This window comes from Scyliorhinus canicula, chromosome 5 (genome assembly GCF_902713615.1).
Source record: "Scyliorhinus canicula chromosome 5, sScyCan1.1, whole genome shotgun sequence".
Lineage (NCBI taxonomy): Eukaryota > Metazoa > Chordata > Chondrichthyes > Carcharhiniformes > Scyliorhinidae > Scyliorhinus > Scyliorhinus canicula.
The window spans coordinates 150262688-150281957 of record NC_052150.1 but is presented as its reverse complement, the minus strand read 5'-3'; the positions used below and the strand labels follow the sequence as shown (position 1 = coordinate 150281957).

The window sequence follows — 19270 nt, the reverse complement described above, 5'->3', positions numbered from 1 at the left end:
AGGGGTGGAGAGTGAGGGGGGGTTAGGGGTGGAGGGGGCAGTATGAGGGGGTGGAGAGTGAGGGGGGTTAGGGGTGGAGGGGGCAGTATGAGGGGGTGGAGAGTGAGGGGGGTTAGGGGGCAGAGGGAGCAGTGTGAGGGGGTGCAGTCTCAGGGGGGGATGGGGAGGGGAGGGGCTGAGGGAGTGTAGCCAAGCAGGGGAGTCTCACTTGGTACTGCGCCTCCAATCTGGCCGCTACCTCCCGGGTGGAGGCTCCCCCAGCGAGGTCCAGAGCCCTCTGCTCATGGACGGTGAGGGGGTGCAGCACAGGTAATCCCCCTCTGGTTCTTGCACACTCACAATGGTTGTGGGCTGTCTTGTCCTGTGGGGGGGGGGGGGGGGGGGGGGGGGGAAGCATCAGCGTTAGGCGGTCAGCAGCAAGACGCGCAGATGTTGGCAACAATCTGACTGGGGGGGGGGTGGAACTGGGCACCACACCATGGCAGCTCGCAAGGGGGGTGTGGTGCCCATGTGGGTCGAGTGCAACGTGGTGCCCCCCCTCCTGTGTGCGTGGGGGTGTGGCGCGACACGTGGTGCGGGGGGGGGGGGGGGAGGGAGTGGTGGGGTGTGGTCTGGGGGAACTCTCGGGGTACTTACCCTGGCAGCCCTCATGAGGTCGTGGAGCTTCTTGCCTTCTTGTGGCACTGGTCTCCAGAGCGGGTGGTGTGCCCCACAGCGCTGACGGCGATGCCCACTTCACGCCAACTGCGCTAGACTGTGCTGGCCAGGTACCGGTGGCCACGTTTTGGACACAGGATTGCCCTGCGCTCTTCAACCGTGTCCAGCAATGCCTCCAGGTCATTGTCTCGGAACCTGGGTGCGGCACGGTGTGGCTCCGTCATCTCTCTCTGTCGGGGCCTGTGCGCGGATCGCACACATTAAATGATGCGGCATCATCCGGGCATCACGCGATGACAGCGCTGCTGCTGGTGGCCCGTTCGTGAAATGCGATGGCGTTCACAACGTCGTGGACACTCTGACTCGCCATTGGACAATCCCGCCCCAGATACCTAGGAACTCCACACCTGGAGGTTCCCCTCCAAGTAACTCACCACCCTGACTTGGAAATATATCGCCGTTCCTTCACTGTCACTGGGGAAAAATCCTGGAACGCCCTCCCTACCAGCACAGTGGGTGTTCCTACACTTCAAGTACTGCAGCGGTTCAAGATGACAACTCAGCACCACCTTCAGAAGGGGAAAGTAGGGATGGGCAATAAATGCTACCCTAGTGATGCCCACATCCTGTAAATGAATAATTAATATATATTTGTTGCAGTAATGTTGTTAAAAGCCTGGTTTAAGGTATGTATATATGTGTTGCTATAATGTTTTTAAAAATCCTGGTTTAACATTCAGGCAGGCGGTGTGTCTGCAAAAGATGCAATTAAGATGTTGTAGAAGTGGAATAATCATTTATTCCAATCATGTACCTGTTTACCTATATGGGGTTAATGGAATTTTGTTTATAGAACAAAGGATCCCAGGGGTGTAGATAATTAAAGTGATTGTGTTTAGACTTAGGTAAGCAGGTCATGGGATCTGAGTGGAATCAAGATGATGTAATTAATGTGAAGAGCCAGGTCCGTAGAAAGCTGTTTTGACTGTAGGAACGTTTAGTCTGACAAGGATAGCAGAGTTTCCAGGTTGTGCCTGAAAGGGTCCCTCTCTACTTTTCTAAAAGAAAATCGCCACACAATAGCACAGCAAGTATCTCTGTGCTTGCTAACTTTACTTACAAGCGACATTTGATCGGTAATGGGTTTTGCTTAATTGGAGATAGAAAAGGTATGAGTTAGTAGTTAAGGTGTTTCCATTTATTTTAAGAATGATCTAATTGTTAATTGAAAAGCTATTTCTGTGATGTGAATAGGTTACTCCTGTGTTAGTAATAAAGCTGGTTTTAATATAAAAGGTCCCTATTTTTCAAGAATCACTCCTGGAGTGAAGCATCCTTCACTCACAATTTACAAATATAAAAATTGTTGGGGTTTCTCGTCTGGTTTCTTAATATAAATTGGGGTCTGGTCTAATACCAAAACACAAACAAGTGGAGAGTATTCCATTACACTCCTGACGTGTACCTTGTAGATGGTGGACAGGCATTGGGAGTTAGGATGTGAGTTATTCACCACAGGATTCCTAGTCTTTGACCTGCTTTGGTAGCCACAGTATTAATATGGCTAGTCCAGTTCAGTTTCTGATCAATGGTAACTCCCATGATGTTGATTGTGGGGAATTCAGCGATGGTTATGCCATTGATGAATTCAGCGATGGTTAGATCCTCTCATGTTGGGGATGGTCATTGCCTGGCACTTGTGCATGAATGTTACTTGTTACATGTCAGCCCAAATCTCGATATTGTCCAGGTCTTGCTGCTTTTGGACATGGACTGCTTCAGTATTGGAGGAGTTGTGAATGGTACTGAACAATCCAGCAGAGGGCAGTAGAGCGGAGCTGCTGATTGATTGGCTGTTGCGGGGAAAATTTGCATCAGTGCATTGTGGTCACTGCATCCGGAACGTGTACCTGAGAAAGACACCCTCTGTGTTCAAGTGAAGGCAAGCATCCAGCAGAGGGCAGTAGAGTGGAGCTGCTGATTAGCTGTTGTGGGGAAAATTTGCATCAGTGCATTGCGGTCACCGTATCTTGAAGGTGGTTTGTGGAAGAGCTGTTGTCAAGTGACAGTTAAACCCCAAACACTTCTTCAGTGTTTCCCTCCCTACCTCCTCCTCTACCGAAAAAAAATCACTGTAAGGATCCCAGCCGAGTAAAGATAAAGAGGGAGACTTGAGGGCAGGTAGAAGTAGAAAGAAGTTGAACAGTGATGTCACAGCCTGCAGGTAAGTGATTGGTTGGTGACTGCTAAGTAGTTTTTCTTTTCCCCGAGGTGTTACCGCGCGGGGCGCAGTGGTTGCTGAGTGAGTGCTTGTTGAGAAGGGGAGTAAATTTTAAAAAAACTTACTGTTGGGAGTTTCCAGCTGAATCCGGTCGGAGTGAGGACAGAGTGACTGCTGGGTAAGTCGTAAAGATTTAAATTGTTTGCGCAGGCCCATAACAGCTGATTGCTGTTCTTGTGTGGAGCTTAGTGGTTGCTGGTTAAGTGTTTTATTTTTACCTGTATTTAAGTCTGGCGGTTCCTAAACCCTAGACACTACACTTGTAGTGTTCCCCACCCTTTCACCTCCTTTAACCTAAGGGGTAGAGTGAATAACAGGTAAGCTCTTTCTTTCTTTTTGTTTTTATCGAGAGGGGATGGCCGGGAAGGCAGTGCAATGTGCCTCCTTCAGAATGTTTGAGGTGAGGGACACCGACAGTATCCCTGCTGATTTCACCTGTGGGAAGTGCACCCATCTCCAGCTCCTCAGAAGCTGCATTAGGGAACTGGAGCTGGAGCTGGATGAACTTCAGATCATTCGGGAGGCAGAGGTGGCCATAGATAGTAGCTTCAGGGATGTAGTTACTCCGAAGAATCAAGATAGATGGGTGACGGTGAGAGGGGCTGGGAGGAAGCAGTCAGTGCAGGGATCCTCTGAGGTTGTTCCCCTCAGTAACAAGTATACCGTTTTGGATACTGTTGAGGGGGACGACCTACCAAGGGTAATCCATGGTGAACGGATCTCCAGCACTGAGTCCGTCCCTGTGGCTCAGAAGGGAAGGAGGGAGGGCAGGAGAGCAATAGTTATTGGGGACTCGATAGTTAGAGGGACAGATATACGGTTCTGTGGCAACAAAAGAGACTCACAGATAGTATGTTGCCTCCCGGGTGCCAGCGTCCATGACGTCTTGAATCGTGTATCAGAATCCTTAAGGGGAGGGGGAAAAGTCACAAGTCATGGTACACATCGGTACCAACGACATAGGTAAGAGAAGGGACGGGGATTTAAATCAGGAATTTAGGGAGCTAGGGTGGAAGCTGAGAGCCAGGATAAGCCATGTTGTCATCTCTGGTTTGTTGTCGGTGCCACGTGCTAGTGAGGTGAGGAACAGGGAGAGAGTGCAGATAAACACGTGGCTGCAGGGATGGTGTAGGAGGGAGGGTTTCAGGTACATGGATAATTGGAGCACATTCTGGGGAAAGTGGGACCTGTACAGACAGGACGGTTTGCACCTGAACCAGAGGGGCACCAATATCCTGGGAGGGAAATTTGCCACGGCTCTTCGGGGGGGTATAAACTAATTTGTCAGAGGGCTAGGGAAATGAGCTGTAGTCCAGAAGCCAGTGTTGAGAGTAGTGAGGTAATGAGGAGGGTATCAAGGTCGCAGGAGTGTACCGGCAGACAGAAAGGTGGGTTGAAGTGTGTCTACTTCAATGCAAGGAGCATCCAGAATAAGGTAGGTGAACTTGGAGCATGGATTGGTACTTGGGACTACGATGTTGTGGCCATTACGGAGACATGGTTAGAACAGGGACAGGAATGGTTGTTGGAAGTTCCGGTGTATAGATGTTTTAGTAAGAGTAGGGAAGGTGGTAAAAGAGGTGGAGGAGAAGCATTGTTAATCAAGGATAGTTTAACGGCTGCAGAAAGGCAGTTCGAAGGGGATCTGCCTACTGAGGTAATATGGGCCGAAGTTAGAAATAGGAAAGGAGTGGTCACATTGTTAGGACTTTTCTATAGGCCCCCAAATAGTAATAGAGATGTGGAGGAAGAAATTGCAAAACAGATTATGGATAGGTGTGGAGGTCTCAAGGTAGTTGTCATGGGTGACTTTAACTTTCCAAATATTGATTGGAACCTCTGTAGGTCAAACAGTTCGGATGGGGGAGTTTTTGTACAGTGTGTGCAGGAGGGTTTTCTGACACAATATGTAGATAGGCTGATAAGAGGGGGGGCCACATTGGATTTGGTACTGGGTAATGAACCGGGCCAAGTGTTAGATATGTTTGTGGGAGAGCACTTTGGAAATAGTGACCACAATTCAGTGTCTTTCACTATTGCAATGGAGAGGGACAGGGCCATATGGCAGGGCAAGGTTTATAATTGGGGGAGGGGTAATTATGATGCGATTAGGCAAGAATTAGGGAGCATAAGATGGGAACAGAAACTGTCAGGGAAAGGCACAAATGAAAAGTGGAGCTTGTTCAAGGAACAAATTCTGCGTGCCCTTGATATGTTATCCCTGTCAGGCAGGGAGGAAATAGCCATGTGAGGGAACCATGGTTCACAAAAGAGGTTGAATGTCTTATCAAGAGGAAAAAGGAAGAGTATGTAAGGATGAGAAAACAAGGTTCAGTTGGGTCGCTTGAGCGTTACAAGGTACCAAGGAATGGGCTAAAAAAAAGGGACTTAGGAAAGCTAGGAGGGGGCATGAGAAGTCCTTGGCGGGTCAGATCAAGGAAAACCCCAAGGCTTTTTACTCTTATGTGAGAAATAAAAGAATGACCAGGGTGAGAGTAGGGCCAAGGACAGTAGTGGGAACTTGTGCATGGGGTGAGAATAAATAGGAGAGGCGTTGAATGAATATTTTTCTTCAGTGTTCACCAAGGAGAGGAGCCATGTTTTTGAGGATGAGAGTGTGTGATACAGGCGGGTAGGCTGGAGGAGGTAGATGTTCTGAGGAAGGATGTATTAGCAATTTTGAAAAACCTGAGGGTCGACAAGTCCCCTGAGCCAGATGGTATATATCCAAGAATTCTTTGGGATGCAAGGGATGAGATTGCAGAGCCTTTGGCTTTGATCTTTGGGTCCTCACTGTCCACGTGGATAATGCCAGAGGACTGGAGAGTGGCGAATGTTGTTCCTCTGTTTAAGAAAGGGAATAGGAATGACCCAGGTAATCTCGGCCGGTTAGTCTTACTTCGGTGGTCGGTAAGTTAATGGAAAAGGTCCTAAAGGATAGGATTTATGACCATTCGGAAAAATGCAGCTTAATCCGGGATAGTCAACACGGATTCTTGAAGTCTTGCCTCACAAATTTGATTGAATTCTTTGAGGAGATAACCAAGTGTGCAGATGAAGGTAGAGCAGTTGATGTCGTATACATGGATTTTAGTAAGGCGTTTGATAAGGTTCCCCATGGTCGGCTCATGAAGAAAGTAAGGAGGTGTGGGATAGAGGATAATTTGGCCAATTGGATAAGTAACTGGCTATCACATAGAAGACAGAGGGTGGTGGTGGAATGAAAATTTTCAGACTGGAGGCCAGTTACCAGCGGTGTACCACAGGGATCAGTGCTGGGTCCTCTGCTATTTGTGATTTATCAATGACTTGGAGGAGGGGGGCTAAAGGGTGGGTCGGTAAATTTGCTGATGACACCAAGATTGGTGGAGTAGTGGATGAGGTGGAGGGCTGTTGTAGGCTGCAAAGAGACATTGATAGGATGCAGAGCTGGGCCGACAAATGGCAGATGGAGTTTAACCCTGATAAGTGCGAGGTACCAGCCTCCCTGGACAGGAATGTGGTGACTAGGGGCTTTTCACAGTAACTTCATTGAAGCCTACTCGTGACAATAAGCAATTTTAATTTTTCATTCAGGTAGTTCATTTAGGTAGGAGAAAATTTGAATGCGGATTACAGGGTCAACAGCAGGGTTCTGAGGAATGTGGAGGAACAGAGAGATCTTGGGGTTCATGGCCACAGATCTCTGAAGGTTGCCACTCAAGTGGATAGAGCCGTGAAGAAGGCTTATAGTGTGTTAGCGTTTATTAACAGTGGGCTTGAGTTTAAGAGCAACTGGTTATGCTGCAACTATACATGATCCTGGTGAAACCACATTGTGTGCAGTTCAGGTCACTTCATTATAGGAAGGATGTGGAAGCATTGGAAAGGGTGCAAAAGAGATTTACCAGAATGCTGCCTGGTTTGCAGGATCGGTCTTATGAGGAAAGGTTGAGGGAGCTAGGGCTTTTCTCTTTGGAGCGGAGGAGGATGAGAGGCGACTTAATAGAGGTTTATAAGATGATGAGGGGGATAGATAGAGTGGATATAGATAGAGACTATTTCCTCGGGTGGATGTAGCTGTTATAAGGGTGCATAACTATAAGATTCAGGGTGGGAGATATAGGAGGGATATCCGAGGTAGGTTCTTTACTCAGAGAGTGGTTAGGGTGTGGAATGGACTGCCTGCTGTGATAGTGAAGTCGGACACTTTAGGAACTTTCAAGCGGTTATTGGATAGGCACATGGAGCAAACCAGAATGACAGGGAGTGGGATAGCTTGATCTTGGTTTCGGACAATGCTCGTCACAACATCGAGGGCTGAAGGGCCTGTTCTGTGCTGTACTGTTCTATGTTCTAACAAGTGCAGTTATCCGCAAACTTCTGACGTTATTATGGAAGGTCATTAATAAAGCAGCTGAAGATGGTTGAACCTGGGACACTACCCTGAGGAACACCTGCAGTCTTTGTGGTTTCCAGTATCTCAGCCGTTTCTTGATACCACGTGGAGAGAATCAAATTGGCTGAAGATTGACATCTGTGATGCTGGGGATCTCCAGAAGAGGCCGAGAGGAATCATCCACTCGGCACTCCTGGCTGAAAATGGTTGCGGATGTTACAAGGCTTATCCTTTGTGGAGCCTCCTCCTCCAGTGAGTTGTTTAATTGTCCACCACCATTCATGGCTGGATGTGGCAGGACTGCATCGTTGTGGGATCACTAAGCTCTGTCTACTACTTGCTGCTTATTCTGTTTGACACAAAAGTAGTTTTGTGTTGCAGCTTCACCAGGTTGATGCCTCATTTAAAGGTATGCCTGATGTTACTCTTGGCATACCCTGCTCCACTCTTTCTTGAACCAAGAAATCCCCTAGCTTGGTAATAATGGTGGAGTGAGGGATATGCCGGGCCATGAGGTTGCAGATTGTTGTTGAGTACAATTCTGCTGCGCCTGATGGCCCACAGTGCCTCATGGATGCCCAGTCTTGAGTTGCAAAATCTGTTTGAAATCTATTCCATTGAGCAGGGTGGTAGTGCCACACAACACGTTGGAGGGTATCCTCAATGTGAAGTTGGGACTTTGTATCCACAACGACTGTGCGGTGGTCACTTCTACCGATACCATCATGGACAGATGCATCTGCAGCAGGCAGATTGGTGAGGATTAGGTCAAATATGTTTTACCCTCTTATTGGTTCCTTCACCACCTGCTGCAATCCCAGTTTAGCCTATTGGTCTGTGGTGGTCATATTGAGCCACTCTTGGTGATAGACATCTGTGGTGAATATAATACACACTATTATATTGAATGGTATTGTGTCCTTGTGGGCTCTGTCTGTGAGCCGCTGCGCGGCTCTGCCCGTAGGGGGAGATGAGGAGCTTGTACAGGGCTCCACACTTGGCTCCGCCCATGGCCCCTCCCACTACTGGAAGTATGAAGTGCTGCAACAGTGTGAGCCTTCCCTCAGTTCTTCTGGTTGCAGGCAGGCTCAGTTGTAAGACTATTAAAACTACAGTTTACTTCCAATCGTGTTCCGAGTGAATTGATGGTCACATCAACATCCAGTATACATTCTGCATGTCTGGTACTGAAAGTCCTTTCATGAAATGGACTAAAATATTCATTTAGAAATTTATTTGAGAAAATTTTTTAAAATTAAAAATTAAAGAATTCTGCCAAAGCTACTGGCAAAGCAAGGCCAGAAATCTGGGTCCTGCACCAAACAATTTCTAGATCCAAATATGTGTACTTCAGGGAAATATTAAATCACCTGTTTTTTCTTAAACACAGCAATGTAAAAATGATTCCCTAACCTTCCTGAGCAAATATGCAGGCGTGTCTCGCTTGTAGAAAATCTCTTTGAAGGAATCCAGCCAAACCTCTGCAACTCGGATTTTGTTTTTCACCACACTCTCTTCACCTGGGAGGGAATATAGATGTTTCCTGTACACGTGACCAACTCGAGAACAGGGCACAACCTCCAATGAACCACCACAGAGCCAGACCTGGAAGAAGGAATACCATCTAAAATAAATGTGATTCTATTTGGTCACAAAAGATTTTGTTTGACGATTAACCCACTTTGCTGCTAATAACAACATCATATTTCAAAGTACTGCAATTAAATAGTCTCATGGTATGGTTGGAGCATACATTCCTTAAAGGTTGCATTTGTTCAGCATTATTATAATCCTGACCAAAAGCAAGTTACAAAATTTGTTTCCGCGTGTTCAACACAATATTTGGCTGGGAAGCCACTTGGCAGAAATTAAAAACCTTTACTGGCCATTTAAGAAGAATAGTTTGGGAGACCTCCGGTGACGGCGGGCGGGAGGCAGCCGCACAATGGAGGGCTTTTATTTTGGAACGGCGGAAGCAGCGGAAGAGTTTGCGAAGGCAGAACTGTGGCAGAACTGAGAAATTGAGAAATGGCCATGTGCTGATGTAACCTCATGACTGTATTTTCTTTTTTGTTTCAGTGCGTGCGGGTGCATCGGCTAAAGGAGCCAATGTTGTATATATTTGGACAAGGGAAGTGAATGGACTTTCACTCGAAGCGAGGGCTCTTTGGGTGTAGGTGGATATGCGGGGTTTGTGTGCTAAAAGGGGATTTCTGGGCTTTCCTAGGGGTGGGCAAGGGGGAAAGGGACCCGGGAGGGGGCCTCCATGGGAGTGAGGTGGGGGAGGGGCTGCAGCCATCGGAGCCAGGCAGAACAGGGTCCGAGGGGTCTAGCCGGGGTGGAAAGTTGGGGGGAAGGAACCGAGGTTGGGGGGAGGAGCTTTACAAGAGGCAGTGGAGGGGAGGAGTTGGAGGGGGGGGGGGGGGTGTGGACGCTATAGGTTAATGGTGACCATGGGTGGTCCATAACTCCTTTTTCTTTTTCTCCTTTGTTTTTTGTTTCCACCATGGGAGGGCTTGTTTTATTGGATGCATATATTGACAGGTGGGCCGTTGTTTGGGGTGGTGGGAGGATGGGATCGTTGTTATTGTTAAGGGGATTGATTTTGTATTTGTTACCGTTAACTGTCTGGTTGGGGTGTAAATTTTGAAGGAAAATGTGAAAATGGAGAATAAAAACATTTTGAAAAAAAGCATAGTTTGCCTTGCATAATTTGGTTGCATTTCTGGGGCTAGATTCTCTGATTCTTAGAAGCTGTGCTCATGCTGTACATACTGATACTGCGTTATGACAGTCACTGACCAAGGTGAGCCCTATGTCAGGCAAAGAGAGCTAGGTCTTGTGCTTTATGGGTTATTGCAATACCTCACTCAATTAACTCTGCAGCACTTCCAAGCTGTGCTTGAGCTCTCGTGTTGCCTATTGAGCGTGTTTGAATACACTTTGGGATCGTGGCACAAAATGGACATTAGCAAATTGGCAGCCCATTTTACACTCTCTTTTTCTGCTGCATCAGGTTGCCGATTTGCTCTTCCTTGTTTGCACTATATTGCGCAAGACTGATTTCATTGTAAGTTTTGTCCCTTTGTCCTGAAATTTAGATCCTTTGTTTTCATCAAGATCGGGCATGCACTTCATCATGCCAGAACTTCTGTTCATTAAGATCAGCTAGAATAATAATAATAATAATAATAATCACTTATTGTCACAAGTAGGCTTCAATGAAGTTACTGTGAAAAGCTCCTAGTCGCCACATTCCGGCGCCTGTTCGGGGAGGCTGGTACGGGAATTGAACCCACGCTGCTGGCATTGTTCTGCATTACAAGCCAGCTGTTTAGCCCACTGTGCTAATATGCTCCTACACAATTGGCGTTATCTCCCAGCAGCATAGAGTTTAATTCGAGAACATCCAGTTGGCACAGAGTAGGCCCTCACACTTCCTGGATGTTGCTAGTTCCGTTCCATGTCACATGATACAGTAACAACAACTTATATTTACATAGTGTCTTTAATGTAATGAAACATCCCAAAATGCTTTGCAGGAGAATTATAAAACAAAGTATGATAGCAAGCTGCATCGGATGACCAAAAGCTTGGTCAAAGAGGTAGGTTTTAAGGAGTGTTTTAAAGAAGGAAAGTGAGGTTAAGAAATGTAGGGAGGGAATTCGAGAGCTTGTGCTCTAGACAACTGAAGGTGTGGCCACCAATGGAGTCATAATTAAAACTATGTATGCACAAGAAGCCAGGACTAAAGTGATGTGGATAAGTCAGAGCGCTGAGGAGCTAAACCGGCTTCAGTTGGCTGGACAGCTGGTTCGTGACGCAAAGCGAGGCTAACAGGGTGGGTTCAATTCCCGTACTGGCTGAGGTTATTCATGAAGGCCCTGCCTTCTCAACTTTGCCCCTTGCCTAAGGTGTGGTGATCCTCAGGTTAAATCACCACCAGTCAGCTCCCTCCCTCAGAGGGGAAAGCTGCCTATGGTCATCTGGCCACTTTACTTGATAACGTGAATGAACAGACGAGTTGTGAGAAAGGAAGGTTTGCTACTTTCTGTAATAAATAGAATTAATCCTAGTTAAGTGAAAATCAGAGAACTTTCAGTGAAACAACTTCTTTGTTTAATATGTAAGGCACCGTTTCACATCAAAAGAGCAAACTGTTTTCTCCCAGTCTCCTTACCACAGCAAATATTTGATTGGTAATATAACGCTGGTGCCAGCAATAACTGAAAGGTATTGGAAGTTTATATGCAGGGTTTGTTTTCTTTCTAAAGACCTGAGATGGAATCATCTGGAATACAGAAGAGCGAAGTGAGTAAAAAATGAAAACATTTGACCAGAAATTACGTGGGATCATGCGAATGTCACAATCAGACCTATGTAGTCAAGGTGCAGCTTGGGAGATGGTACTGTAATTAAATCTGGTTCAGTTCAATCAGCCTCTGTTCAGAATGAAACATGAAGGAGACCAGGAATTGAATCGAATGTGACCCTAACACATCTGTCATACTTCAACTAATGGTCTTAGATAGAGCACCTATAAAATCCACTAAGATGAAAACGTTGCCAAACATTTCGTTCTATTTTAGCACCTTCAAAAAGCTGGACTGTGGACTGCCAGGACCTGGATTCAGCCACTCTCAACTCACAATTTACACAGGTTACTTAAGGAATCAGTCTAACTTGCCAGAGTTATTTTTCTGTCATCCCAATGGTGCATTAGGCCGATGCAACATGGTGCTTAATGGGTAAATTCACTGCCAGTTATATAAGTCAGATACTCTCAGGTCCAATTGCTGGTCCATGTTAAATTTAACATTCTCACCTGGTGTGTACCACTATTTCTGGGGTAAAGAAGGGAACAATATCAATTATGATTTCCATTATTGAATAAGACCTACTCAATCCTGGTGGAAGGTTCCGTAAAGTATGTTCTCAACATCCAATTGGGCTTGCCTGTAATACCCTCTATGATCAAATAATTTTTTTGCCTCTAATGGGCAAAGTACCAAGATATGGTATCAAGAGCAGCATGGTGGCACAGTGGTTAGCACTGATGCCTCACAGCACCAGGGACCCTGGTTCAATTCTGGCTCCTGCCTGTGTGGAGTTTGAATGTTCTCCCTGTGTCTGTATGGGTTTGCTCCCACAGCCCAAAGATGTGCAGGTTAGGTGGGTTGACCATGCTAAATTGCCCCTCAGTGTAAATGTAGGGTTACGGAGATAGGGTGGGGGAGTGGGCCTAGGTAGAGTGCTCTTTCAGAGGGTCGGTGCAAATCAATGGGCCAAATGTCCTCCTGCTGCACCGTTGGAATTCTATGCTACTGCCAGTGGAGCTATGCTCCGATATGGAGAAAAGGGAAAGGGATTGTGGAGAGGGAAAGGAAGAATCTCACTGGTTATTGGTTTGGGCAGGATAAATGTATTCTCCGTCTGGGGAAAAAGGAGTAGGAGGAGAAGGGAAAGGTTTATACACTAATTTTTGTTAAATAGAAACCTGAGATGAAGACATAATGAACACAGGACAACAGAGAGGGAAAAAATGAGCTGAATTTATATTTTAAACTAAGTTATCCAATTCATAATTTTCTCCTTCATATTGTTTTATTAAATATTCAAATTAAAACACGACATTTACTGTTCATTTTAAAATATGAGGTCATATGCTTGAAATTACCTTTTTGTGCTATATGGGTTAATGGGTTTGCGCTGAATGTTTACAGTACACATTCCCTACCTAATAGCATAGTGGGTGCACCTACACCATAGGGGCTGACACGGTTCAAGGAGGCAGCTGACCACCACCTTCTCAAGGGCAAAACGTGATTGACAATAAATGCTGGCCTAGCCAGCGACACCCATATCCCATTAAAGAATTTTTAAAAAGAGGCCATTTGTGGCAGTACCAGTTCTTTCCTACAACAATTTAAACCGAACCCTCATACAGTCCCCAAATCCCCAGTAGTCTTCCTATACATCAATTATTTATTCACCTTTTCTTGGTCTCTGCCTCAAACACTCCCAGTGGCAATACATCTTGGGCTGGATTCTCCGAAGATGGGGCTATGTCCCCACGCTGGCTTAATAGCGCAGGCGTTGCACTCCCGAGTTTCCTGGAAAAAAAACCCATGATTCACTTACCTTCAGGGGGCTGGCAGGAACCCAGAGTAATTTACACACCTTTGGCTGTGGATACGGGCCCCCGCACATCCGCGTCATGGCGGACTCGGACCGCGGACCAACACCACCAAACTAGGCCCTCCACCGACTGGCCGGCCGATCGCTACCCTGGCCGTCTATAAGGACCTCCCCCCCTCCACCCCCCGGTGCTCGATCCTCCCGCCCCCCACCAGGGCGAACGCGGACTGAGTCCGCAGCCGCCATGTGAGGTTCCCGACCGGCCATAGGTGGTTAGAACCACGCGTCGGAAACTCGGCCTGCTGGAAGTGGAGTATCGCTGTGTGGGCCTCTGGTAATGGCCCCCCAGCCGCATGGCGTAATTCGAGGACGCGCAATTCTTCGGGGCCCGGAGAATCGCCGGAGCAGCGCTGGGCCCAATTCGGTCGGGAACTTCGATTCTCTGCCCCCCGCGCCAAACTCAATTTCAGCGCGGGGTTGCGGAGAATCCAGCCCCTTGTGTTTCAGTAAGCATTTCAGTAAAGAAAGTTTCCTCATCTTTCTCCACATTCTCTCAGTGACAGTTTTAAATAGACGATCTCATGTCATTAATCCCTCCACAACAAATACTCTTTCCCTATTTATCCTCTGAAAATCTTTCAAAACATTAAAATTCTCCAGGACCCGCTTATTTCAAAATGCTTTTTTGGTTTCAATAGCATTAGTGAACATGAGAGGATTGACTTTGACTTCACGCGACACGGCAAAACGGATTGCAGCAAATTGCTCTTACTTTTTATCATAGAAGTGCCATAGAATCCCTGCAGTGCAGAAGGGGGCCATTCAGCCCATTGGGTTTGCACCGGCCCTTGGAAAGAGCCCATCCCCATAAACCCAGCAACCCAACCTATCCTTTTTGGACACTAAGGGCAATTTAGCATGGCCAATCCACCTAACCTGTACATCTTTGGACTGTGGGAGGAAACTGGAGCACCTGGAGGAAACCCACGCAGACACGGGGAGAAAGTGCAAACTCATTTACCTGCAACAGACATTTACCTGAGGCCGGAATTGAACCCGGGACCCTGGAGCTATGAGCAGTGCTAACCACTGTGCCACCATGCCGCCTTTTTTTCAAGAAGTAGATAGATATAGCACTTAGCTCGAAGGGATCAAAGGATATGAGTAGAAAGAGAAATTGGACTATTGAATTGGATGATCAGCCATGATCCTAATAAATGGCAGAACAGGCTCGAAGGTACAAATCGCCTCCTCCTGCTCCTACTTTCTATGTTTCTATTTCCTGACTATTTTTAACCCCTGGGTTACCGTCTATAAAATGGGGTGCCATTTCTCTCCTATAGCCCATTTTACACAGTGGTCCAAAATCAAAATATGCCACTGCAAATGTCCTCAATATGTTCAGTAAGCCACTAACGTGGAGTGACGAGAGGAAATAATTTAATAACAGAAGAATGTACATGTAGAGCTTCTTCCCTGCTGTTACCAAACTCCTAAATGACCCTCTTGTGGACTGACCTGATTAATATTACACTCCTGTATGCTTCACCCAATGCTGGTGTCCATGTATTTACATTGGGTACCTTGTGTTGCCCTATTATGTATTTTCTTTTCTTTTCATGTGCTAAATGATGTGTTTGAACCGAAAAATACTTTTCACTGTACCTGGGTACACGTGATAATAAACAATCCGAATCCAAAGACTCACAGGAAGTGATTGTTCTGCTGAACCATCTGCAAGTTCCAAGATGGTGGTCCTCAGGTTTTATTAACAGATCAGCAGGTCACTGAAAGGGGCAACACAGGTGGAGAAGGTAGTCAAGAAGGCTTACGGCATGCTTGCCTTCATTGGCCGGGGCATTGAGTATAAAAATTGGCAAGTCATGTTGCAGCTGTATAGAACCTTAGTTAGGCCACACTTGGAGTATAGTGTTCAATTCTGGTCGCCACACTACCAGAAGGATGTGGAGGCTTTAGAGAGGTTGCAGAAGAGATTGACCAGGAGGTTGCCTGGTATGGAGGGCATTAGCTATGAGGAGAGGTTGAATAAACTCAGTTTGTTCTCACTGGAACGACGGAGGTTGAGGGGTGACTTGATCGGGGTCTACAAAATTATGAGGGGCATAGACAGAGTGGATAGTCAGAGACCTTTTCGCAGGGTAGAGGGGTCAATTACTAGGGGGCATAGGTTTAAGGTGTGAAGGGCAAGGTTTAGAGGAGATGTACGAGATAAATTTTTTACATAGAGGGTAGTGGGTGCCTGGAACTCGCTGCCAGAGGAGGTGGTGGAATCAGGGACAATAGTGACATTTAAGGGGCATCTGGACAAATACATGAATAGGATGGGAATAGAGGGATATGCACTCCGGAAGTGTGGAAGATTATAGTTTAGACGCGCAGCATGGTCGGCGCTGGCTTGGAGGGCCGAAGGGCCTGTTCCTGTGCTGTACTTTTCTTTGTTCTTTGTTCTTTGAAAGCTGAAGCGCTTCGTCACTCCAAAATCCTCCCACTCTGGTGCCGATTCACTTATGTCCTTCTGCAAGAGACTCTCTCCCAAATCTGGCCCAGAGGGCTCTGCTCAACCCCACCCATCCTGCCACCCCCCCCCCCCCCCCCCCACACACACATACACACCCCATCATGTGTCTGAGGAGGAGGAGGCATATGGGAGGGGAAAGGGACAGATTCCGTTGTTTAACTCAAGAGCTAAACTCTCTCTGGCTTTTATTTACCTACTGAAGCTCTGACTCTCAACTAACCCTTAATTCCTGTCAGGCAGGCAGGCAGGAACAGGAGTTTGAAAGCAAGAGTGACTGTCAGGTATCCATGGGAGCAGTCCTTGGCAGAAATGATCTTGAATTGGACAAGGAGAAGCCCGAGTAAGGGAGTGAGCACATTTGGTCCTCCTAACCCACAAGGTTAATTTTTCAATTTAAAAAATCTCTTATTGGACCTGTTCTGGCATCTTGAACCTGCACCCCACAGATATGTACAGCTGGTGACAAATTTCCGTACTCAAGCCTCAGGTTAATATGAACATAATCAGAGCCCAATTCACCCATTTAGAGAGGGTTATGGGACTTGGAGAGTGTGTGCTTGCCACACGCAATTTAAAATCATGTGGAGAGACAAGTGGGTATGTTTCCCTCCCCACTTTTGCTTCTGTCCACTAGCTGCCTGGTACTTCCTTGGTGGGGAGTTAAAATTGGTGTTCCTTATCTTTGAATTATGTCATTGTGGGGCAGCATGTGGGTGAGGAAGGTGGGGGGGCAGCGGCCACGCAGAGATCGTTGAGAGATTCCAGAGGAAACAGCATGAAATTAAGAGGAGAAACGACTGCTGATGATGCTCCGGTTAAGAGCAATAATTTGGTATTAATCATGTCAGATAACTAAGCTACATGATGAATGTTAACACCAATTCTCCGACCAACCACAGGGTCGGAGAATCGCCCGGGGCCGCTGAAAATCCTGCCCCCGCCGTGGCAGAAATTCTCCGCCACCCGGGAATTGGCGGGGGCGGGAAACACCACCGGCCGATCGGCGAGCCCCCTGCGGCGATTCTCCGGCCTGCGATGGGCCGAAGTCCCGCCGCTGGGAGGCCTCTCCCGCCGCCGTGGTTTGAACCGATTCTGGTCCCCGGTCGGGGCTAGTATGCCGCGGCCGTGAACTCCGGCATCGCGGGCTTAACGAATTTCGTTAAGCCCGCTTGCCAGAGTTTGCGCCGGCTGACGCGTCACATGACGTCAGCCGCGCATGCGCGGATTGGAAGACTCCAACCGCGCATGCGCGGGCCGGGATGCCCCTCAGCCGCCCTGCGAAGTGATACAGCGGGGCGGCGGAAGGACAAAGAGTGCGCGGGAATCGGACCCGCTGCCCGCGATCGGTGGGCACCGATCGCGGGCCCATGGCACCCTTGGCACGGCCGTGGTACTGCTGTGCCAATCGGTGCCATGGTTTTCAAAATCGGGACTTTACGGCCGTTTTTACAAACGGCCAGACCAGGTGTGTTTGCCATTCATAAAAACGGCCGTAAAGGGCTTGGACTTCGGCCCATCGGCCAGCTGAGAATCGCTGCTGGCCGTAAAAAAACGGCGGCAGCGATTCGTGTCGGGAGTCGGGCGTGGGGGGGGGGGAGAGAATAGCGGGAGGGCGTCAGACTAGCGTGGCCGTAAAAATTTACGAACCCCGCTATTCTCCGCACCGTCGTGAGTGTGGAGAATTGCGCCCTCAGTGTTTCAAAGCCTTCAGAACTCCAGTGCTATGCTGTAGCACAGCGTGCTCAAGACTAATGCATCAGATATCAGACTGGAGACTTCTGACATACTGATAAAAACCTTACCCTGAGAGATAGTTCCACATTTTCTGTTCCCCACATCACCATTGCAGGATCATATTCTCCAATATTTTGGAAATAATTCCGGTTGATTCCGAGCACTCCTCCAGATACAGCCGGGCTCCTGAAATAAAAACAGGGACAGAGTGGAATCATGTTTAATTAAGGTAATGAATGAGAGAAATAGCCAGTGATGACTTACTTCTATAATTTAAAGGAGGTCAATAGTGCCAACTTGACTATTTTTCATACAGATTCAACAGTACAACTGGGGCGATTTAACGAAAAGAAAGAGTAATGTTTTGCATGTGTTTAGTGGGCTGTTTCTCAGCATTTGCTGGGACCTCACTATTAAATAGGACACTTTTTTCGGACCTCAGCGAGGAACTCCCCGCCAAGGCCGCACTTACATTCATTCCCTGCACTGATTAGCAGGTCTCAGGGAGAGATCAGGACGTCATTTTAAAATGCCATCCCAATCCCTTGACATCCCACCCCCAACGCCCCAACGTACTGATTAGGGGGTCTTCGAACCCCACCTCATAAGGGCAATGCACCACTAGTTCCGACCCCAGGCATGGATAAACTGACACCCAAGCACCTTAGCACTCCAGTGCCCCTGCCAACCTGGTAGGGCCACATGGGCACCCTGGTTGTGCAAGGGTGGCGCTGCCAGAGTGCCAGGCTGGCCCTGCTAAGTGCCATTACTCTTGGTCGATGTTTGTGGAAACCACTGCTGAACGGCGTCACAGTGAGGTCTCCCTGGCACGGGACTTCGATTCGGTGCCTTGGGATACGCTGACCTTAACTGCTCGCCTGAGTATGCAAATCTGGATCCCGCCGAGTGATGCGTCTCATGACATTTACCAGCCTCGTCGCGTCACTTCGTCAGGCACGATGAGGCCACACAATCAAGCCCAACAAAAGCCATATTCAGAGCAAATCTCCTGTTACTCTGTCCCATCAATATGCCATGGTCCCAGATTTAGAACACTATCCTTATTGTACCAGTAAACATTTTTACACTTTCCACAAAGGTTATCCTTACTGACATGGTGGCACAGTGGTTAGCACTGTTGCCTCACAGCGCCAGGTCCCAGCTTCGATTCAGACCTCGGGTGACTGCGTGGAGTTTGCACATTCTTTCCGTGTCTGCTTGGGTTTCCTCCGGGTACTCCGGTTTCCTCCCACAGACCAAAGATGTGCAAGTTAGGTGAATTGGCCACGCTAAATTGCCCAAAGGTCCGTGGGGCTAGGAGTGGGGGATTGGGCCTAGGTTTTATATCAGTAAAGCAAAATGCTGCAGATGCTGGAAATCTGAAATAAAAACAGGAAATGCTGAAAAGACTCAGGAGGTCCAGCTGCATCCGTGGAGAGAGAAACAGCTAACATTTTGAGTCTGTAAGATTCATCTTCAGAGCTGAAAAGGGGACAGAAATACAAGTTGTTGATGTTAAAGTAGACAGAAGGGTTGCTCCCGG

General features: G+C 47.6%; 1 protein-coding gene across 3 annotated transcripts in view; it reads right to left on the bottom strand.

Annotated features, from left to right (window-relative positions):
* Positions 1 to 19270, bottom strand: part of LOC119966330 (polypeptide N-acetylgalactosaminyltransferase 15-like) — an 84511-nt gene that overhangs the window by 11608 nt on the left and 53633 nt on the right. For all 3 annotated transcript variants that reach the window (XM_038797810.1, XM_038797811.1, XM_038797812.1), the window contains exons 5-6: positions 17796 to 17913; positions 8730 to 8921 (exon numbers count right to left, since the gene is read on the bottom strand). In XM_038797810.1, the coding sequence (XP_038653738.1) occupies positions 8730 to 8921; positions 17796 to 17913 (310 nt within the window). The remainder of the gene's footprint in view (positions 1 to 8729; positions 8922 to 17795; positions 17914 to 19270) is intronic.